General features: G+C 40.1%; 1 protein-coding gene and 1 long non-coding RNA gene across 3 annotated transcripts in view; one reads left to right on the plus strand and one right to left on the minus strand.

Annotated features, from left to right (window-relative positions):
• Positions 1–24,370, minus strand: part of LOC132398170 (55 kDa erythrocyte membrane protein-like) — a 50,407-nt gene that overhangs the window by 12,028 nt on the left and 14,009 nt on the right. The window contains exons 2-7 of one of the 2 annotated variants that reach the window (XM_059977232.1): positions 20,389–20,463; positions 17,657–17,815; positions 15,235–15,313; positions 13,642–13,727; positions 12,657–12,725; positions 6,296–6,489 (exon numbers count right to left, since the gene is read on the minus strand). In XM_059977232.1, coding sequence (XP_059833215.1) covers positions 6,296–6,489; positions 12,657–12,725; positions 13,642–13,727; positions 15,235–15,313; positions 17,657–17,815; positions 20,389–20,463 — 662 coding nt within the window. The remainder of the gene's footprint in view (positions 1–6,295; positions 6,490–12,656; positions 12,726–13,641; positions 13,728–15,234; positions 15,314–17,656; positions 17,816–20,388; positions 20,464–24,370) is intronic. The other variant, XM_059977233.1, reaches the window with a different exon arrangement.
• Positions 7–21,260, plus strand: LOC132398171 (uncharacterized). The gene is made up of 3 exons (XR_009513563.1): positions 7–1,506; positions 18,999–19,033; positions 20,528–21,260. It is a non-coding gene; the product is annotated as an uncharacterized LOC132398171 (long non-coding RNA).

Here is a 24,370-nt window from a genome sequence, read left to right on the forward strand (position 1 = left end):
ATAACAATACAGATTAGCAAAGAACATGAAAAGTATGTACTTTAATATGAAGAAACTAACTGCTAGAGTCTGAGAGAAGAATAAAAAAACGAGCTGCTGGAGGAAATTGGCAGGTCAAGCAGCATCTGTAGAAAGAAATAGAGAGTTGGCATTTTAGATCATACTGGATTTGTACCCAAGTATATTATTTTGGAATCCATTATGGTATGTACTGTATGTGCACATCTGTGAGATTTGCCCTGTGATCTGCTATGACAATTCTAATGTGTTATTATTCCAGCTGTGTCTACAAGTTAATTGATTAATTCTATCCCACCATTCACAACTGGTTGTGGTAGACCATGGAGCTTTGATCTGATCTGCTCATTGGAAACTGCCTTGCCTGCCCCAAGCATTTTTATTTTACTGATAGCAATCATGCAGTCCTGTGCCACAGTTTTACTAGGCTGGTACTTTTTTAGATGCTGCTCTTGGCATGCCTTTCTGCACTCCTAAGCCAGATAAAAATGGTTGAGGAAAGTACTGAGCCATTTCTCACAGTCTCATGGACATCATTTTGGAGATGTCAGGCCTGTTCTGAGTTTAATGTACCTAGCACAATTATAATGCCACCTAACATGATGGGGTGGGAGAACTTGATGTGATGATGTGATATTGGCTCCCCATAAGTACTGTTCAATAGTCACTTCCACCAATGCTATCAAGGAGAGATGCATCCATCACAGTTAGACTGGTAAAGGTGAGGTCAAATAGGTACATCCCTCCTGTTTGGTCACTCACCACCTCCCACACATTCATGCGACAGCTGTGTCTCTCAGGATTCAGCCAGCTCAGTTCATGATGGTGCTATGAAGCCACTGTTGCTGATGGACATTGAAGTCCCCCGCCAAGAGCACGTTCCATGTATTTGTAACTTTGTGGTTTCTCCCCCAAACGTTCAACATGGAGAAGCACTGAGGGAAGATGACAGGTGGAAATCAGAAGGCAGTTTATTTGCTCATGTTTCTGGTGCCATGAGACTTCAGAGGGTTTGCCATCAATGTTGAGAACACCAAGGTTTGCTCTTTGCTGCCTCTGTACCACTACTTCTGACAGGCCTGTCTTGCTGTTGAGACAGGATTATGGTGGAGGACATATTGCCTATTACGTATGCTTCTGAATCATAATCAGGTTTAATATCACTGACATAAATCATGAAATGTAGTGTTGTGGTGTAATGCTTACAAATATAGATTACAATAAGAAACATAAAAATAAATAATTAGTGCAAAAATAGTGAAGGAATATCCATGGATTCATGGACAATTCAGAAATCTGATGGTGGAGAGGAAGAAGCTGTGGAATAGCTGATAATCTGGACATCTGATAATTTGTGAGGAGCAAGTTTGCTGTGTCCATCAGTGTATGGGTAGAGGTCAGACGTTCACCTAGTTTTGCCCTTTCTCTATTTTAACATAGATTGCTGGGCCACCTAAAAGTCAATCCACGCTCCATGAGCCAGACAAGGTAAGGAGTTTTCCTCGCTTGAAGTGCATCAGTAAACATTACAACAATAGAGTTTTTGCAGTCATTACTATTGAGACAGATGCCATTTTCTCAAATTAGTAACAGAATTTCAATTCCACAGCTGCAATGGTTGGATTTGATGCTGGATCTCTGGATAGTTAGTCTGCTAATTTCTAACATTGCCCAACCACTGTGTGTGGTGGCATGTTTTAAAGTGTTTTAATTTAATCAGCCTTTACCTCAAACTCAAGGGAATGCAAGCTAAGTGCATTCAATTTGCAGTTGTTATTAGTTCTCTAAGATTCCCCACCTTCTTGTTTCCACCTGAACTGTTCTGCATCCTAGACAACTATGGACTGACACAGTGTGTGACAGGGCTCACACACAGTAAGGGCCACACCCTTGACCTAGTCATTTCCAATGGTCTTTAACACTTCTGAGGTTGTGGTGACCAAAGCTGCTCTTTCTGATCATTTCTGTTTTCACTGAAATTACTATGTCTCTATTCACTGGCGCTCAAACTGAGGTAATCACAAAATGGTATATTACTGAAAACACCCAGCTATTATTCACACAGGCCTTTTCTCCCACACTTGCCCTCTCCAGCTTCTGTCATGATCTTGTAGACCATCTCAACTCTAAAATTACAGATATCATTGATGTAATTACCCCCACAAAAGTTAAAGTAGTTTCTGGGAGGAAAACAAAGCAGCAATGGAGAAACTCCTCACTGGTTAAACTCCAAAAAGCAGAGTTGAAAAGCTGAACGCAGCTGGTGGAAAACAAAACTCCAGGTCCATTGTGACATTTATAAAGAAACTCTTCGCATCTATGACTTAGAGTGAGACATGTAAGGTAGTCCTTCTCTGATATTATAAACAAAAACAGCAATAATGCACTTGCCTTATTTGCTAGGCTCACACATCCTCTTCTATCAGTAGCAACTGAACTTCTAACGACAAAGTCATTATTGACTTTTGACTTTCAAACTATTGACTTTCAAACTCTAGAAGAAATTGTGCTACACCTGAAATTCTCCTCCTGTGCCCCTGGCATTTTACCTTGCATTCTTTTTTAGTGATAAAATTCAGAAGATTAGACAAGTCATTAGTGTCTCTGCCTCACGTCAGAAGTCAGTGTTGTCCTCTCACTCACTTAGAACTAATTTAGTTAAGATGATACAATTCAAACCTATTGACTTTCAAACTCTAGAAGAAATTGTGCTACACCTGAAATTCTCCTCCTGTTCCCCTGACATTTTACCTTGCATTCTTTTTTAGTGATAAAATTCAGAAGATTAGACAAGTCGTTAGTGTCTCTGCCTCACGTCAGAAGTCAGTGTTGTCCTCTCACTCACTTAGAACTAATTTAGTTAAGATGATACAATTCAAACCTATTGACTTTCAAACTCTAGAAGAAATTGTGCTACACCTGAAATTCTCCTCCTGTTCCCCTGACATTTTACCTACAGCCTTTTTAAAAAAATGTTTTTAGTTGCATGATGCCAGGCATTCTGCAAATAGTCAACACTTCACTTCTATCAGGCAGCTTCCCAAAGGCCCTGAAAACTGAAATTATTAAGCCTCTTTTAAAAATGAACAACCTAGCTGCCTCAGTAGTTAATAAATGAAGGCCAGTATTAAACTTACCAAGTTTAAGTTAAATTATTGAAAGGGTTGTTTATCAGCAACTCGTTAGCTTTTTGGCACTAAGCAATTGTAAGGATGTTTTCCGGTCTGGATTTTGGCAACACCGTTGTACTGAGACTGCTCTGGTGGAGGATTTAAATGACAGCTGCTTCAACCGTGATGATGGTAAACTTTCAGGTTTGGTTTTACTGGATTATCGTGCTGCTTTTGACACAGTTAACCATGGCCATCACTGGACAGACTGGAAAGCTGGGTGGGACTTTCTGGTATAGTCCTAAAGTGGTTTAAATTATTTTGTATTGATTGGCAGCTACATATTTGACCAAACAAAAATGACATGCAACACACACAAAATGTGCGCTCAAGCATCCATACTAGGGCCTCTTCGGTTTAACATATACATGCTCCTTCTAGCTCAAATCAAGGCAAGCAACAAAATATCTTCACTTAGTTATGCAGAGGACTCTCAGATTTATATAACAGCATAAAGTGACTATGGTCAGTAAAAAACTGTATTGACCAAATCACTGATTGGTTGAGCAAAAACTTCCTCTAGTTAAACAAAGGGAAAACTGCAATAATTGATTTTGGTGCCAAAAATAAACGATTAAAGGTAATGCTTACTTAGAATCCCAGTCATTACAGACCACAAGCCAAGCCTTGGTATTGTGATGGACTCTGACTTAAATTTTAACTGCCACATTAAGACAATTACAAAGTAGCCCACTGCCATCTTTAAAATAAAGCCCGAGTTAAAGGGCTTATGTCTCAGTAAGACATAGAAAAGCTTGTCCATGCATTTATTTTAGTAGGTTTGACTATTGTCATGGAGTTTTCACAGGTCTCTGTAAAAAATCCCTCAGACAGCTGCAGCTCATTCAGAACACTGCTGCTAGAGTCTTCACTGAGACCAGGGAAGTAGAACACATCAGTCCATTTCTCAGATCACTAGGCTGACTTCCTGTCCATCAGAGGATTGACCTTAAAATATTACCACTGGTTTATAAAGCACTGAATGGTCTAGGGCCAAAATACATCTCCGATCTCTCGCTAGATTATGAACCTTCCCGAGCTCTCAGGTTGTCTGGGGCAGGTCTGCTTACCACCCCCAGGGTCAAAACTAAACTTGGTGAAACAGCTTTTAGTTACTATGCTCCACATATCTGGAATAACCTTCCAGAAGATTTAAAGTCCGCCCCAACTTCAGGGTCTTTTAAGTCAAGGCTTAAAACTTTTCTTTTCGCTGTAGCTTTTAATTAGAATTTCCTGCACTGTAACTCTCTTTCCTTTTTTAATCTATTTATCATATCTATTTTTTCTGTGATTTTATTCTCTTTTATATTGTCTGAAATTTGATGTTTGATTTTTATATCTTGTTCTATGTAAAGCACTTTGAACTGCCTTGTGTTTGAAAAGTGCTGTGCAAATAAACTTGCCTTGCCTTGGCAAATATCTGTCGAGTTTCCAAGGCTGGCATTTCCTGCCAACCATATACTTCACAACTCACTTCACCTTATAATCAAGCATCTAAACTAAGCACCACCATTCCATTGGTTCTTTTAATTACTAACTGAAGCATTCTCCTTTTGGTTAGAAATTCATCCTCAATTACATGCACCAAGGTCACTGGGTACGGCAGCACCACTTCTCCCTTAGAAGTTTGTGAGGATTTGACATGATGTCTAAAACTCTTGACAAACTTCTATAGGTGTGTGGTGGAAAGTATACTGGCTGGTTGCATCATGGTGTGGTATGGAAACATAAATGTATTTGTACAGAAAAGCCTATAAACAGCGCTGGATACAGCCCATTCCCTCCCCATCACTGAGGACTTCTATATGGAGCCCTGTCACAGGCAAGCAGCATCCATCATCAAGGATGCTCACCATCCAGGCCATGCTTTCCTCTCACTGCTGCCATCAGCAAGAAGGTACAGGAGCCTCAGGACTCACATCACTGGGTTCAGCAAATTATTACTCCTCAACCATCAGACTCTTGAACCAAAGGGGATAACTTCACTCAACTTCATTGTCCCATCAAAGACATATTCCCAAAATCTATGGATTCACTTTCAAGGTCTCTTCATCTCATGTTCTCAATATCAATTGCTTATTTATTTACTATTATTATTATTATTTCTTTTTTTGGTATTTGCATAGTTTGCTGTCTTTTGCACACGGGTTGACACTCTGCTGGTGAAGTCTTTCATTGATTCCATTTTGGTTGTTAGATTTATTCAGTATGCCTGCAAGAAAATGTATTTCAGGATTGTATATGATGACATATATGTACTTTGATAATAAATTTACTTTGAACCTTGAACAAGACACTGAGCAACTGAGGGTGAATTTCTCCTTCAAAGAGTCCAAACCTTACTGGTTCACCATGAAACAGAAAATGTTGCAGGACCTCACAAACTGAGACAAGGAGTTACATTGAATCTTTGATAAAACAATAGTTGGGCAACCACTAGAACATTGTGCTGGATTCTGGCAATCACACTCCAGGGAGATCATAAGGAGGATGATTCTGGGTAAGGGATTTCGGCCTTGTTAGACTGGAAAAGCTGTGGTTGGTCTTGGAGCCGAGAACGTTGAGAGGAAAGATGACAGGTGTACAACACAGGATGACTTTGGATATGCATATGGAAAATGTTGCAGACCACAAAGCACAGATTTGAAGTGAAGAGTAAAAACAGAGAAAGAGATCAGAATTTTTTTTAATGTAGAGTGGTGATTTGGATCTATGCTTCTAAGGATGATGGAAGAAAAGAAGGTTTTCTACAAAACATTAGATGGGCCTGGGGCCAAATAATTTACAAGGACATTAAGAAAGAGTGGAGAAAGTAGAATAGACTGCTCGATGGTGAACTGGTGTAGACATAGCAGACTCTACTGTAATGATTTAATGATAATATAGAGAAGAATGTGGGAGACAAATGCAAGAGGCGAAAAAACACAGGAAAGAAACGGAAGTGCAGAAAGTGACAAAGAAGACAGAAAGAAAGAACTAAGCATGAAAGAAATATAATTTATAGAGCTGCTATTGCCCCCTTAGAGACTTCTCTTTTTCATTTCTATCACTATGTTCTCCCACCTACTTGTTCTTTGCCTTTACAGCTTAGTAGGAACAAAGCGTACCATTCCTGCAGTTCAGGTGAGGGAATTAGTCCAGTTATTTTGCTTGTACTTTCCAGACAGCCCTGCCACCAGTTGGGATCATCCTTACTGATGATCTTGATGATGTCACCGGTCTCAAAACTTAATCCAGCTTCCTTGCAGGGGATTAGATCGTCCTTCTTTGGATCATAATCAAACTGAGCTCTCATGTACATCTGAAAAAAAAGATGTCATAAATAATTAGTCTTAGATTTTACAACCAGGAAGTGAGGAAAAACAGGAAGCATATTTCACACTTAGAACATGCTCAAGAACTTACATGTTATGTAGAATACTGAGGTCTGAAGTTTTGGCTGGGGAGGCTTTGGTAAGCCAGCACAGATGAGTAGCAGGCAAGAACAAGTAAGGGTTTTTAAAAATATATTAGTTAACTAAAAAGATACCAGTGAGATAAATTAAATAGAGATGTAAGACCCAGTGATATGTTGAGCTGTATGACGTGGAAGCAAGGCTGAGGACCAGAAATGCAGTGGTCGGCCATTGAAACTGAGTGCAGCACATGAGAGAACATCAGACTGACATCCCTTCTAAATCAGAAGAGGTCCAGCACTGCTGTCAGCTCTGAACTCACAGAAACCACTGGGACCCAAGTGTCCCCTGTATAGTCTGGAGAAGTCTTGTCAGAAGACAAGTGGTCTTCATGGAAGAGTTCCTGCCAAAAAGACATTCCTCCAAAGTGGAAACAAAGCCAAGAGACTCATCTAGGTACAAAACACAAGGACTGGGGTGATGAACAATGGTAGCAAGTGCTCTGGACAGATGAGTCAAAATTTGAAAATTTTGGCTCAAACAGGAAGCAGTTTGTCCAGAGAAAAGCTGGAGAGAGCTACAATGGGCGGGTGTCTACAGCCAACAGTAAAGCACAATGGAGGCTCCCTATAGGTTTGGGCTACATTTCTAGAAATGGAGTTGGTGATCCAGTCAGAATTAATGGAAATACAAGCAGATTCTCATCCATCTTACAATCCTACCAGGGTAGTGTCTGATTGGTCCCAAAGTCATTCTGAAGCAGCACAATGACCACAAACACATGGTCAAGGTAATAAAGAACTATCCTTAGCAAAAAGAGAACAAAGAGTTCTGCAGTAGATGGTATGGTCTCCACAGAACCCTGATCTCAGCATCATTGAGGCTGTCTGGGATTACCTGGAGACACAAAAGCAAACAAGACAAAGTCTGCAGAATACTTGTGGCAAGTTCTCCAAGAAACTTGGAACAACTCATCAGCAGATTTTCTTATAAAACAGCAGTTTTGAAGACAAAGGGTGGTCACACCAAATATTGACTTGATTTAGTTTTTTTACTGTTCAGTGCTTTTTATAATAATCTTTTTGATATATGAAACTTTTAGTTTCATTAGTTTTCAAAGCATCTTCACTTCAGAGAAATATTTTTATATGTGCCTAAGAAACAGCCTCTGACAACCAAGTCTAGCTCCTGGCCTTCTTGTGTGGCTTAGCCTCTAAGTCCGGCAGAACTGTTTCTACTGACAGGAGAAGGGGCGAAGGCGGGTCCTGGCGCCTTAAAACCAGTGCTTTGGGTAGATGGAGCTCGTCAGCCTGGGAAAGCAGTTGAAACGTCCGCTGCCTTGCGGCCATACCCACTCATGGGAAAGGCTTCAGGAGTAAACCCTGAGGACAAATCCGGAGCTGGAGTCCCTAAGGCAATCCGACATTGTCTTCAACCTCGTTCTGGCAACTCCTGCGATGACACCGGTGCCAAGCTGTATTGGCCCTTGCCCTTCCCTTGGACAACATCGGTGGCGTGGAGAGGGAGACTTGCTGCATGGGCAACTGCCGGCCTTCCATAAAACCCTGCCCAGGCCTGCACCCTAAACCAGGCGCAGATCCATCATCTCGCGAGACTAACGGATGCATCACATTCTAAAGTGTCAGGGGGCGGAAGTGAGTGTAGTCACTATTACTAAGGAGATGGTGCTTGGGAAGCTGAAACATCTGAAGGTACATACATAGGTTACTTGGACTAGATGGACTGCACTCCCGGGTTCTGAACAGAGGTAACTGAAGGATTAGTAGTGATCTTTCAAGACTCATTAGATTCTGGAATGGTTCCAGAGGATTGGAAACTTGCAAATGTCGCTCCACTTTTTAAAAAGGGTGATAAGCAAAAGACAGGAAATAATAGTTGCTTCAATAATTGGCAAGATGTTGGAGTTAGTAATATAGGGTTTTGGAGTAATTGGAGGCAGATGATAAACTAGGCCAGAGTCAGCATGATTTCCTCAAGGGAAAATCTTGCGTGACAGATCTATTGGAACTATTTGAGGGAATAACAGGCAGGATAGACAAAGGAAAATCGGGAGATGTTGTTTATTTGGATTTTCAGAAGGTCTCTGACAAGGTATGGCACATGAAGATGCTAAATAAGATAAGAGCTCGTGGAATTACAGGAAAGATACAAGAATGGATAGAAGATTGGCTGACTGACAGAGGGCAAAGAGTGGATATAACGAGAGCCTCTTCTGGCTGGCTGCTGGTGACTACTGGCAGGGGTTGATGTTCGGTCCCCTACTTTCGTGCTAAACGTTAATGATCGGGATGGCTGAATTGATGACTTTGAGGCCACTTTTGTGGATCTTGCAGGATGAGTCATTAGTAAAGAAGGTGAATGCATTTGAGAGGATTAGAATATTACAGCAAGGATTTAATGCTGAGAAATTATAAGGTATTGGGCAGACCACACTTGGTGTATTGTGAGCCATTTTGGGCCTCATACCCAGGAAAGGATGTTGTGGTGTTGGAGAAGGTCCATAGAAGGTTCACGAGAATGATGCCAAGAATGAAATGGTTAATGTATGAGGAGTGTTTGATGGTTCTGGGCCTGCACACACTGTAGTTTAGAAGAATGAGGGAACCTACTGAATACTGAGGGGCCTGGAGAGAGTGGATGTGGAGAAGATGTTTCCAAGGTGAACCTTTGACCAGAGAACACAGCTTTAAAATTCAAGGATGTTACTTTAGAACAGAGATGATGAAGAATTTCTTTAGCTGACGGTCGTGAATCTGTGGAATTCATTGCAACAGATAGCTGTGGAGGCCAGGTCATTGAGTGTATTTGAAGCAGAAGTTTATAGGTTCTTGATTAGTAAAGGTACTAAAGGTTACGGGGCGAAGGCAGGAAAATGAGGTTAAAAGGGAAAGAAATCAGCCATGATTAAATGGTGGGATAGACTCAATGAGCCAAATAGTCTATTTCTGTTCCTATGTCTTATGCTCCAAATTAAATAAGGATGAGGAAAATCAACTGGGCATAAGGGAGAGGTATAAACCAAGGAGGAGATATAAAACCATATTTCCAACAATTTATTTTAAGCAAACATATTTAGAAGTTAATTTTTCAAAACCAGCAGGTCTTCACTTACAATTATTGCCAATTAGATCACTAAAATCTCCCTTATTATCATTTTTAAATGTGCAATTAATGGGTAATTACTCTATATTTAGTGTGATTTACAGGCTGTGTCAATGGGAATATCCCCAGCAGCCCACCATAAAACGGTGCAGGTTATCTCTGCTGATGACATTTTCTGGTTTCTGCTTTTGACTGTGCATGCACAGATATTGATTGCTGATTTATACTGATGCCCGGAATTAATGACTGCAAACTCTGAGCATTATTAACAAAATGTAGCACATTTAATTGTAAGCTGGTAAAAGGGTTATTCTAAACATTGAAAATGGATACTTAACAGGGCTCGGTCAAGGCTTAAATCTACTTTAATAGAACCCACAGCAATTTTGAAAGCAATATGTGATATACAGCTTCATTACTGAGGTCTGGAGTCCAATAGGATGAAATGGAGATAAAGTGAGAAAGGGATTTAAGACAATATTACTTAGAGGTGGCTCATTTAAGCAAACATCCTGTGAAGCAAAAATCCGTGAGAAAATTTCAGTTCAGCAATAAATTAACTACCTATATGTTGATTTCTTACCTAGTAAAGTGGGGTTAGATGATGACTGTGTTAAAAGATGTTATAGTGAAACTTTATAGATCAGGAAGATGTCAATACTTCTCTTGGTTTGTACGGTATTGTGTCACTCTTACGCAAGGACAGTTATTGATATTGTGTACATAGCTTACAGCAAATGAATGAACAAGCATGGTTCCTTTTGAATCATTTATCAGATGATATGGCTTAGATGTATCTCAGATGAATCTTCAAGCCGATTTAGTCCCCGAGTTACGAACATCCAACTTAAGGACAACTTGTACTTACGAACCGAGGAAGGAGAGCGCCGTCCACCATTTTAAGTCAGATTACGACGCCGTCCGCCATTTTAAGTTGTTGCCGTTGACACTGTGTTGAGTGTTTAACTTTGTACTTGGCTTAAAATTTTCTTAGTAAGATTCACCCTGACCCTGCCCCCCCCCCCCCATTCCAGTTGGCTGCTGGCGCAGTGAGATCAGCGCTGGGCTGGAAAATGGAGGTTTCTGAGTTTGATCTGGTGACAGACCGCTCCTGTGCCGGGTTGATGTCGATCCAGTGACTCCCGTACCATCCGTGCTAGGTTGATGTTGAGCTCGCAACTCGACCTCGTAAAAAAAACACTGCCACCTCCAGTTTAAATTCCCACGCGGAATATTGTGGAGGATCAAATACCCAAACCCAGCACAGCCCTCACTTGTCCCATTTAGTCTGTCTCAGTGCGGTGGTCCTTAGGACCCAGCGGACCTCGGGAGCCGGCAAAGCTCGGGAGCTGCCACCGCCAGTGTTTCTGTTCCATTGACAGGAAGCGATCACAATTGAAAATAAAGTGGAAATAATAAAGCGTTTGGAAAGAGGTGAAATGCCATCGGTCATTGGAAAAGCGTTAGGCTACAGTCGGTCAACTATCGGAACAATTTTAAAGGATAAAGTGAGAATAATGGAGCATTTGAAAGACCCTGCCCCGATGAAAGCTACAATTATTACTAAGCAACGCAGTGATTTAATTATTGGAATACATATGTTTCTTAAGTGTTTTATATGCATAGAAAGGTAAAATATATGCTATATACTATGACAAACGTTTGACTAACTGACGCTAAATAATACCAGATGTACTTGTTCCGACTTACGTACAAATCCGACTTAAAGCTGGACTCAGGAACAGAACTCATACGTAACCTGGGGAGTGCCTGTACTGTAATATTAGGCTCAGTTAGGATGCCCTACAATTGCAAACCATTCACTGACAGTCACTATTTATTTTAGGTGTGGTGAGTAACCTCCTGAATGACGTATTGAAGGATGTAATGCTGAGCTTTTGTAAGGCATTGGTCAGAGAACACTTCGATTATTGTAAGCTATTTTGAGACCCTTATTTGAGAGAAGGTGTGCTGGCATCGGGGAGGGTCAAGAGGATGTTCACAAGAATTATCCTGGGGATGAAAGGGTTAATACATGAGGAGCATTTGATGGCTCTGGGCATGTACTCATGGCAGCTTAGAAGAGTGAGGAGGGAATCTCATTGAAACCTGCCGAATACTGAGGGGCCTAGAGAGAGTGCGTGTGGAGAGGGTGTTTCCAAGAGTAGAAGAGTCTAGAACTGGGGGCACAGCCTCAGAATATAAGGACATCCCTTTAGAACATAGATGAGGAGAAATTTCTTTAGACCGAAGGTGGTGAATATGTGGAATTCATTTCCACAGATGGCTATGGAACCCAGTTACTGGATATATTTAAAGCAGAGTTTGATGGGTTCTTGATTAGTAGAGGCATTAAAGATTATGGGGAGAACACAAGAGAATGGGGTTGAGAAGGATAATAAATCAGCCATGATTGAAAGGCAGAGCAGACTCTACGGGCCAAATGGCCTAATTCTGCTCCTATATCTTATGGCTTATAAGTACTGCATCATTGCAATTTTATCTCTGCTTCCAATAAGCCTGAGGAACGATACAGACCAACAGAAGGTAACTGTCTACTTTGCTTACATAAATATGCCTAATGCTGGACAAAGAAGCAGTGGCCTAATTCTTTTTGAAAAATGTCTAGAGTTGGCTATTCTTGAAAGCATTGATTTACTTGGACAGCTCATTCTAACGGCTATTATTTATATCTTCTTTGAGTTAGGCTGACTAACAATGAATTGACGCTGTCAATAGAGAATAATGACATAAACCAGATCCTGTGGCACCTTTCCCATTCCTTTAAGACCAACTAATTCACCAAAAAGGAATAATCAAATCTGTTGTTCACCGAAGGAACATCAACAGTTCCCAACTGATAATAAAATATTCGTAGATGAATCCATTTTGGTATGGTTAACTTGGGGGTTATAGGTCAGGTTTTAAGTCTGACATATTACGAACTCACCTCAAAAGACAGAGGGTTGCAATGGTAGTTGGATTGAACCTGTAAGGTGACAGTTCCCATCATTTCCTTCTGTAATATAAACAGAAAAATGTCATCAAATGGTTGCTCCTCATAAAGCTGCTTTCCCCCCTGAATGCAGAATCGTCATGTTTGCATGATATGTCGACAATGCATTACCAAATGTTTCATGAATCCAGGCTGTGAAGATGGAACCATTTGCAAATCCCATGTTGTAATACAGGAGTTTTTATCCAGGTAGATTCCATTATTCAGGTCTCTATCGTTTGCACTGTCACAAACAGGCTGAATTCTGATGAAAATGGCTAAATTAGTGTTAATTTATTTTTGTTCTTTGCAGCATTGTTGCACTTTTTTCTGCTGATGGCATACCAGAGCTCTGATGAGCCAGGGTGTTCCAGCATTTAGACCCAGCAATGAAAAGAGCAGTGATGCTTGTCCATACTAGTACTGAGTATGACTTGTAAGGGAGGCTGAAGTTGATGGCAGTCCCATCCATCTATCATCCTTTTCCTTGTGATGCAGTAACAGCAGTGCATTTTGTAAACAGCACACACTACAGACTCTGTGTACCAGTGGTGTAGGGAATGAACACTAGGGGTAAATGATGAGGTGCCATTTGAGAGGGTTACGTTGTCCTAAGTGATGTCATTAGGGTCAGAGAGGCTATGTTTTGCCACGTTGTGTCTTCTGCTGGTAAGATACTGAGAGTCCAGGTCCTCTAGAATATTAGTCAATATTGCCCAAATTCCTGGTGAAGGGTCTTGACCCAAAACATCAACTATACTCTTTCCTATAGGTGTTTCCTGGCCAGCTAAGTTCCTCCAGCATTTTGTGTCTGTTGCCCAAATTCAACTCACCCCTAACTATTAGGCTAAAAAGATAAAAGAGAATTTCACATATCTGTCCACACCACGGGAAGGTTCACTTGTGAGCTGGAGTGGGCTCTGTAGAGCTCAGTACTTACCAGCTGTGACTGCAGTTCTTCCACTGTTTGATTCAATGCACTTTTGCCATTTATTTCAAGAATTTCATCACCAACGTGGAGTGTGCCTGTAAATCAAGAAACACGATTTGAATATCACCAGGCCATGGAAATATGAGATTAGAGCAAGCTGGTGATGCCTGGACTTCCTTGTCACTGCAGGAGCTAAGTAGATTCCAATGTTCACTGAGATGCAAAGAGGGTGCTATTACTTCAAAAATGTAGAATTGAACACAATCTTCATTCAGGTTCTGCATCTTCTTGCTATTGGGATAGGGTCGGTGGTAAAACTAGACTTCTCTAAGGCATTTTGCCTTAGGCTTCCTATCAACTTAAAAAGTGCTGAGTTATATTCAGCAGGATGCAAAGGGCTAGCCTGTCTCTCTCACCGCAGTGGATGAAGGTTGAATCCAGATTTGAGAGAGATCTAAAACTGATATTAAAGGATATTAAAGTGGCAGCTAGCATGGGGCATGACAATCGCAGCATTATTTACCCAATATATCAAAACTTTAGAAAATGCATATTTTCATTTCTAAAATACCTGTAACTTGGGGTTTACAATCTGCATCTTCACAACATTCACTTTTCCTCAATCACAAAATTGTAATAATCGTAATTCTACACAATCCCAATCAGCACCTAAAGGCTATTGTACCTCTAGATCAATTGAATTAATCAATATTCCTCACTCTTTCCTCATAACCTTGCATATTCTCCCTGTTCACATACTTGTCCAATCAGCTAATGGAAGTTAGTATTGAATTTATTGGCAGAAACCTACCCAACAGTGGAGTCTTGATGCAGTTCACTGATGGAATTATTGTTAAGTGATTTAGCAAGTGTATTTAGTCAGCAAGTGAACTGTAATGATCCTAAAGACCACTTTTAAAATGAATGTGTAAAATTATTGCGTAAAAGCTTAGTTTCAGTAGGCTTTACCTGTAGGATGTAACATTTGGTCTTTCGCTTTCTCTGGATCGGGGAAAAATGTAACCAAAGATTTACTGACTCACTTATGGGTGAGATATACTCAGTGTCATGATCCACCATGAAGATGGGACACACAGAAAAGGGGAGCCTGGTTTAGGTCAGCTGCAGTTTAGAAGAGTGGGGCATGACTAGATTGAATTATACAAGGCCCACATAATATAGTAGCTCTAGACGTTGAAAGGATATTTTCTGTTGTTGGACAACATAGAACCAGGGGTCACTCTGCAACAATAAGGATCACCTATTTAAGACAAAGATGGAATGAAACTCATAGCTCTCAGAGAGTTGTGAGCCTTTCCTCAAAGAACAGCAGAAGTAGAATTAGCTCAGTAATTGATAAGCAAAGATGAAAGACTTCTGTTGGTGGAAATGAAGCGTGGAGCGGAAGTTTAATCAGAACGGTTATTATCTTATTAAATGGTCCACCTGCTTCTCTTTCATATGCTCATACACTGTATGCTCATGGAATTAACAAAGAGAGTGGAAGAAAGGTTGGAATTTTGAAAAACTTTAGTTTCAATTAAGTCTCTCTGATGTGGTGAGCGTATAACCAGGATGACAGAAACTTTGAAGATTTCACACCTTGTCTATGAATCATCCCTCCGTGAAGAATCCTTCCAATGACACAGCGCCCTTTGTTGTTCACTTTCAAGGTAATTCCCTGTAGATTAAAAAAATGGAATTAACTGTATCTCCATCCAGAAATCTGCAAACTCCCTTCAAACTGTAGATAAGAGATAATATTTTGTACCAAACTGAAGACTGGTTTTGCATGTGCATGTTTCAGTGTTGGTGCTTATGTGCAGATGACCAAGTATCTGCACATACTCACGTATACTGCGTATGTTCTCTGTGCCCAAGTGCTTGTGATTATTGTGCTTCTCTGCATCTGTACATTACCCTCCATGCCACGCTCCCGGAAGGGTTGTAATGGATACAGGGGCAGTGTGAAGAGTTCTGGGCTGGGCCATTATGTGGAGCCTAAGTGGTGTCAGCAGGAATCTACCTGGAGGGGGTGAGAATTGACCTCTTATTTGAAGCCAATGGGAGGAGACACTGTTGCTATTACCAGGATGGCCTTTGGCACAGTTGTAGCCAACCAAAGGGCTGAAACTCTTCTACCTGCAGCAGCACTGCACTGAAGGAATGAGACAGGCAAAAGTATGCTGTGAACAGGAACTAAGAAAGTTCTTTCATAGCTGATAACTTCAGGCATTTGTAAAGTTTTTGTTTGTAACATTTTTTTTGGAAAAATAGATGATTGTATGCTCATTCCCAGTCTTCCTCTCTCACCACCCTTTCAATCTACACATGCTTTTTTGATCTACAAGCCCCAAATGACATAGGTCCATGCAGTATGCTTCCCCATTCTCCGCATCCTTTTCGATATCAGGTGCGAGTAATAGACTGCAATTGGGATAGCAATGAGGAAGATGTGCTGGCTCATGATTCCACCCTCACAGTCTTCAGCTAGAATAACGACCAAGCCTTGTGGAATGCAAATGATAAACCTCCTTCGGGAAGATAGAGTTCAAATTCTCACAACTCCCAAAGTCAGCCAGGTAAGGTGGTGCCTTCTGGACTCAGTGCTGCCAAGGCCCCGTCTCCACGGTGACCCGCACTCCCCTGGACTGAAAGGCAGCTATCTTTCACCAGCCAAGCTATAAGTCATGGGATGAAACTGAACAGGAATGCTGAGACAAACAGATGGATATGGAAGTGGGAACTACAAAAATGCACAAGGCTGATTTGCTGATGCTTTTCAGCTTTTTAACATGATTTATTTATACATTTGTTCTAGAGTTTGTGATGACTTATTTATGGTTTGAGGCCAAGCAAATGACGTTTAGTGAAGAAACCAGGGGAAGGGACGGTGTGACTGTGATGAATTAAGGTTGTATTACTGCTATTGCACTCGACTTCTTTAGTAATGTCTGACAAAGTGTTTAACTTGCCTCATCTCTTCCTCTTCCATTATTGCTCCTCGGGAGGAGTTCTTTCCTGATGAAAGTTCAGGTGTGCAGAATTGAAGAAGACACTGATTGAACAGATGAGCTGCTAGTTAACAGTAATGATGTCCGATCAATGTTACCTATGCTGATGACGTGATCTACCTGATCATCATATTCTTTATATGTGCTTACTGAGTCTACTAACCTCAGTCTAACAACAATTCCATTTTTCACAGCACGATTGAATATCTTAAACTGAACCACAGTTGGAATGAGTAAGGAAGGGGCCATTGCAGGGAAGTACATTTTAGGAACATCTTGAAGTTGTAGTAAAATAAAGGAACTTAAAGGGGAAATTCCAAAGTATCTGCATAGGATTGTGAAAGTTTTGCCACTAACTGCAGAGCTAAGAACTAAATGAAAGCAGAGGTTAAATTGGGCTCTAGAGAAATTTATAAAGGTTATGATGCCAAGGTCCATAGGAGGATTGAAGGGAAGGCAAGGATTTCAAATTGAGGAGCTGGGTAGTAGTAATCCATTGGAGGTTTCCAAGAAGAGGGACAGTGGGATAGAAAATGTGTGTCTTGTTCTGAATGAGTCAGAATTCATAACGAATTCACTCACGTAAAATACCTTTCACAATCTCAGAATTGTGATTTGCAAGAAGTATTCTGTGTGGAGGGAAGAATTTCAGCCAGCAAAGCAGCAGACATTTGGAGGCGATTGAAGAATAGATGTAATGTGTAGCAGCTGTGAAGAAGAGATAAAATCTGTAGAAAATCAAGCTGTCGTGCCAGAGATAAATAATCAGTTTAATACGGGAAGTAAATCGGGAAACGCAGCTCTTGGTCGAGCAGAACATTATGCATTCCATGATGAAGGGAAAAGAGCTGGAAACAGCTGCTGAGCAGGAATTCCTCCACCATGGCTCTGGACAAAATCTGAGAGCACAGTTACTATTAAAGAAGTGGGTTTTTTGTTCTGCATAGAAGAGTAGGTAAGATTTTGATTCAAGAGCAGCATGAATAGTTTTTTTTCGAAAGCTGACATACCATAGGTTCATTTGTACTTTTCTGGAATGTAATCGTTTGGATTTTCTTCATGTTCTGAGCCTCGTGTTCTTTACTGTTACCATTCATGTAAGGGGAAGAGTTGGCGCTGCCATTGCTGTAGACTTCCTGGGCAGTACCAGGGCATGTCAGCATATATCCCTAAGAACAAGACATAAATTAGTTAGACAAAAGTAGCAATGGAACTAGGCTCTCACATGGCAGAGTTATCTTTTTTTTCTCCCAAAGAGGAAAGTTATGAAGTCAAACTCAGTAGCCTAAAATATGTAGTTTGTTCTTCCTGAAGAAATGCAAATGAAACACAAGAAGATATTTCTTTCTCATTTGTACAATTCCTCTCGCTGGGTGTATTTTGGACAGTTATATATTTTTAGCTCAAGTTGTTACCTGAATGCATCAATTTCTTTCACTTATTTAGACATTTGAATGGAGTATTAGCAGACACATGTATAGGATGACAAGTTTATTAACAGATAAGACATAGCTGTTTCTTATCAAAATGGAACCAATGCAAGAAACATCAAACTTCAGAATAAATGTTGAGGATATCAGTAGAGAAATTGTGTATATTCATGTGACATTAATTATACAGCAATGTTAATAAATTAATTTTACTTAGGCATTTGCTTCCACTGATATAATTGATAACTGAATATCAATAAAGTGAAGCTTTTGTTTCTAATATCAGGCACATGTCAAAACATCCCAAGATTGTATTTAGTATGTTGTATAAAATACTGCAAATAGCATGTAATAAAGCAGTAAAGTTGCATATTACAGCCAAAATTTCACATGTAACTTCATATATATATAGGGCATCACTGTATCTTCAGGAAATAGTCACCTCCGATTACACTTTAGACCAGCACAATACGGATTTTGGCAAAATTTATTCCAGGAGTAAATCTCCTTGTATTCTGTTAGATTTTTTAAGTGTCACACAATGAAGATTTAACAAATGTCCTGTTAAGTTGACCTAGAGTATCAAGGACACTGTTACAACTCCCAATACTCTCTCAGGTCATCAGTCCATCACCTAGGACAGTCATCAAAATCAGAGCTTCATGCAGATTATCATGATCTTGTTAATTACAGGGTGGCTTGTTATTCCGACCAGTACTGTATGACATTCAGTGAATAACTACAATGAGTTCTGGGTTTAAGTTGTATATTCTGATGAAGAGATGTTATAGCTTCTTTCCACAGATACCAGATGACTAATTTTTACAAAACCCTCTTTTTCTTTCTCCTTTTTAATTTCTTAATGCTTGATGGGATTATTTTGTGAATGTTAATGTAGCTATGTTTCCTGTGTTTTCAACAGGTTACTACATCTGGGAAGAGTTGACAAGACTGAAGGTAATCCCAGACTCCATCAGTATGTCTTAGGGTTCAATCAATAACTGAATCTACACTCCTTTTTACCTCCCAATCACAAACCATCCAATTACTTCCAACACCACCCAAGAGGCTATGAGGCCAATTGAACTATGGTAGCTGCCCTTAATCTGGGATGAACCAGCTTTGTCTGAATGGGGACCTGTCCAGTCTTAGAGATGAGTTATATACTAGGCTGTTCATTCCCCCCGTAAACAAATGGGTATTTTAGAAGTTGTGAAAGATTCCATTTTCATTTGCTAGTGCAAATAATTGAAATATTTCAATCAAAATATTGTATCTTTCAGAGTTTTGTGTTAGTCAGAGGGAAGAGCTTGCTTTTCTTGACCATCATGAGCTGTCATCCTTTTAAAAAGGTCTGATTATCAAGCCACCACTGTAAAGTTCGATTTGAGTTTCTTCTCTGAATTTGTGTCTCAGTAACATCACAAGCTGATCACAGTTAAACTCCATTAGAGTGTAAGAATACTTTGATTTGGATTTGGTTTGTTGCCTGTGGTTTACATGACAGTCTGACAGTCTGCATCAGTAAATGGCACCTTCATACTATGTAGACACCAATTCTCTTTAGATAGTAAGTCTCCCCAAGTTCCTGAGAAGAGACACAGAATGTTTTCAGCAGCTAAAGAACCATCTACTGTGTTGCAGTAAGGTCAGCATAAACCCCTTCCACATGAAGCCACCACATGTGATGCTCATTCATTCATCACAATATGCATCTTTTCCTGAAAGCAGACTTCCCCTTTGATATCATTTGGGCTCAGACTGCCCCCTCAACATCCCCCCAGCCAACTTCATGCCTATTCCCCTTGTGTAAGTCTGCACAGGATGTGCCAGTAGGCATTTCACTTCCGTGGGTGTCTTCAGCCGAGTCTATCCTTTCATCCAGTTTTGAGCGACAGTCACTGAGCAGAGACCGGAGCAGAAGCCGTGGCAGGAAGCTTGACTGAATCTGCTTCCTTGAAAGTTTTGGGAATTGGACCGGCCACGCACTTTACATGTTACTTGATTTTGCATTTCATTGAAATAGAACGGGACAAGGGGTAAATGTGTAGCAAATGCAACCTCATCAGTCTTTCAGGTTGGGCTAAAATTAGCCCCTGTCCTTGGATCAGTTCCCTCTCATTAAACTGAGTGTACTAAATTCAGTTTTCATGTCCCACCTGCTACCTCTCTCTGCAATCAACTATTTCCCAGGAGCGTGTGAAACCCCAAACTTAAGAAACTGTGCAGACTAACCAATCAAAAATACCAGGTACTGTCAGGTAAACCACTCATGATTTGTGATTATAAAGTCTTCAGTGAAATGAAGAAACCTCTTTATTGTGTATTCCGTTACTCAGAATGTGGCTGATGTTTGAGGCCATTGTAATGTTGATCTTCTCAAACCACTGAAAAGAACCAAAAAGATGTCATTCATTAAAATAACATCATTTTGCTGGTTTTCACACACAGGTCAAGTGCCTCACACTGACATTTCAACAGCTGCTCCTCTTCCTCTGCTATTGTTGGAAATAAGCTTTGGTAGCCATCCATTGATGAGTCGAAATGTACAATGGGGCACCTTGCAGCAATTAATTCCAAGCACCTTCATGTACAGCTTAGTCTGACCTTACTACTGCAGCTTAGTGGATGGAGAACAGTACAAGAGGTAAAGCCTTCAACTACTAACATACTTAACTCAGTAAACAGTTTTCTTTAAAATTAAATGGTTAAGAATCCAACTCCCCACATTGTGAATTAAAGCTCTATGTACATTGTTATTTTGATTCATGGTTAGAAAGATGACAGCTTTCATGCAATGGTTTTAAAACAGTCCCTTGAATGGTAGTTTGCTGCATGTACCAGTCTGTGGTTTCCTCACAGACTATGACCGTCAGTGCCCAGCTATGGTGTTAAGCTGACATATTAAACTTCTGCCTTGAATGCAATTTGTGTTGTCCAGTGACTTGTAAAGGAAAGTGGATTTTGTTGATTGCAGGTTTTGGACATAAATTCCTCTAGAGGTGGAATTTGGACTAAGGTACTACAATCTTCGAATACGTAGCTTAGAGATTTACAATATTGGGATTTGGAACTATCTCTGTCAAAAGTCAATTGACAATTTCAAGACTCAGCTCATCAGATTTGTATCAGGCTGAGCACTAGGGGTAGGTATTAAATACCTGATAAAGGGAGCTGGGGTACAGAAAACAGAATATTTGTTTGGAGGTTGCTTATTCCTGCATTTTGCTACCTTTAGGAAAGAGGAGTAAGTCTTGATGGGATAGGCTTGGAAAATCAATTGCAATAGTCATGCTCTATTGGCTTCTATAAAATAAACCACTTGGCAATTAGAAAACAAAGTTTAAAATCATGTAGGGAAGTTGACATGGGTAGTGCTATATTTGATAATAATTTTAAAAAAGCTTACTAAGATGATTTACTGACTTCAACAGATGCTGCCTGACCTGCTGAGTTCATCCAGCTTTTGTACGTGTTACTAAGATGATATTGGTAGTAAGAGCACAATTAGAAAATAATCACCTTAACATTTGTCAATATTATTTTCAACATTCCAATTTTGTAATTTCAGCGAAGAAACCTAAGTTAGAGGTTAATTTACTCCATAACATTGCTGACTCCAACTTTGTGGTTGTCATCCTACAAGGGTATAACAGCATTGTAAAATAACACTTGCTGAACCTTTCAATATCAGCCCAAAACATCGACTGTTTGTTCACTTCCATAATTGCTGCCTGACCTGCTGAGTTCCTCCAGCATTTTGTGTATGTTGATCAAGGTTTACTGCAATATTAAATAGCAATCTAGCAATCGAGGACCAACTCTGCCAGCAGGAAGGAAGGGAAACTCTTCTTCAACGTGCAGAGTCCTGGGGCTTAATTGAAATGAATGGCATCACAGTCTATTAATGGAAATCATTAATAGTGTAAATAATCCTCATTTACTCCTGCTTCTCATACTCCTGGATCAGCTGAATGGATGAAAAGCCTCAGTATTAACAATGGTCACCTTAACCTGAATAAATGTTCCACCTGGCTTCCCTCTTCCCTCTCTTCCTACGAATTTGCACGAATATGGGAATACTGGCTATTGTCTTGTACATCCTGGTTATTCTCACAACAGTCATTAGAATGAGAAATCAAAGGAGTATCAGTAACCGTTAGGAGAGTGGTCTCCGCCTGAAGCGTCGACTGTACTCTTTTCCTAGATGCTGCCTGGCCTGCTGAGTCCCTCCAGCATTTTGTGTGTGTTGCACGGATTTCCAGCACCTGCAGATTTTCTCTTGTTTGTGATTAGGAGAGCATAATGGCTTTAGGCAGTCCCTGGAACATAGATGGAGTTGTTGACTAAGTAACATGGATCCTAATATCTTAATTTCTGTTCATCCAAAGTGGCAAGTTGGACAAGCAGATGGATAATTTACAGACAACTAAGAAGTGGCCTTGACCAGGGCATTTAAATAGGTTTTAATTTTCATTAGCTGTTGTACAGTAATGCATAGCAATGGAAAGGAATCCTACAAAAATGAAAATTAATAGGAGGCAGGCAACACAATACAGTTATGAAACGGAACAAAATCTGTCTCCTCCCTGAGTGTGAAACGGATATTCTGCAGTGCTTTCTCTATTATACAATATTGATTGTTATGCTTAAACATGCAACAGGAGCTGCTAGGAACTGCAGACGTCCCCTGCCTTGAGTGTTATTGAGCTGGAACAGTGTTAAGTACACATCCAGTTGCTGACTCCACATCTAGGCCCTTATCTCACTGTTGTAAATACCTTAGTAGCTGCTGACTACAAAATTACTTTTGAGAAACTAACCAATGGTTAAGGAGGTCCATCTTAGCAGTACAAGGTTCATAGCACATAGCTGATTTAAATTATTGTAAGAATTCATGGATCAGCGCATTTTAATTCTAAGTAGCAAAGTTCACATTAAACTTGATAATTTAGCTGCCTGATAAAAATGATAAGCATTTTAGATAGGCTTACAAAAATGCAAGATGCAACTACAGCACCTTTGATATCTGAACTATGCACTAAATAAACCCCAAGTCAGCATTTTTATTTTGGCAGAGATTGAGATCAAAGGAATTAAATTTATTAACTCAAAAGGTCCCATACCCTTCACTCCACCCCTTCTATAAAAGATCATAGGAATTCAACTGATGGTTGACAGGCCTGAGCAACTCTCCAATGCTAGACTCTCCCCATCTTCAAGTATGCTTCTAGAGGACCAATATTGATGGGGAATTAAATATAGGAGCTGAGGACTGTGGCCAGGCAATACCATTTGAGATTCGTCCATCTTCACCTTTTGTCCACATACATGCTATTTTTAGAGCTGTTAACTAGGAACAACGAACAATTCTAGCAGAGGGCTCGTCCTAACACAGGAGCACTGAGGATGACTTTTTCCTGCTTCACAGAAGAAGTTGATTGGGAAGAAAAACAGTGCTTTCACTAGTCAGTACATTACATCACCCAATAACAAAGTTCATCTCTGAGTTAACCTTGCTGCTTGATGCAGATGATTCAGCACTTATACTTGTTATGTTAAAAACAAAGACAGACCACAGCACAAACAGAAATCTGCAACATCGGAGCAAACTTAATTGAACTCTGTATACAAGTTGTGTTATCATCATTAGTACAGCTGAGTTTGAAATCATTCCATGTTTTTCTCCAATGTGGATATTGGCTTACATTTTCAGTTGTGATAGAGACTCTGCAAGATTATAGAAACTGATATTATAAGAAATATCTGCCTTGGATAGCTTGGTGCTATAGTATTTTCAAGCTCCTATGCGTCTATCAGTGCTTTTTCTTGGCCCCCAATCCACATTCCAACTTACCCCTCAAACAAGTTGTCCATCTTGCTGGTGCCGTTTTTTCCATACATCACCACCATGTTGGGGATGACAGCTGAAGCTGAGCAACTCATATGTAGTTTAACATTTAAGTGCAATTAGCAAGGACAGTCAAAAAAATCTAGTTCCCAATGACTTTTTGGTATTGGTACTCAATAATCATGTCAAAACACTAAAGTGCACATAGCAAGTTTGAAGTAACTTGGTTTCATATTTCCACCCTGTGATTAATGAAGGGAAAATATATTCCATGATAAGCAATATAGTAACCAGGAAGCCAATTACAAGTGCTGAGATCTGCACTGGCTTGGAAGGGAAGCACATAGAATAATAATAAGTGCATAAATGGAAACTGAATGCATAATGGTCTATTGCAATTCTGATTTTTGACTCACTAATGAAGAGACACATTAAGGAAAAAT

Source organism: Hypanus sabinus, chromosome 8, assembly GCF_030144855.1.
Source record: "Hypanus sabinus isolate sHypSab1 chromosome 8, sHypSab1.hap1, whole genome shotgun sequence".
Taxonomy (NCBI): Eukaryota; Metazoa; Chordata; class Chondrichthyes; order Myliobatiformes; family Dasyatidae; genus Hypanus; species Hypanus sabinus.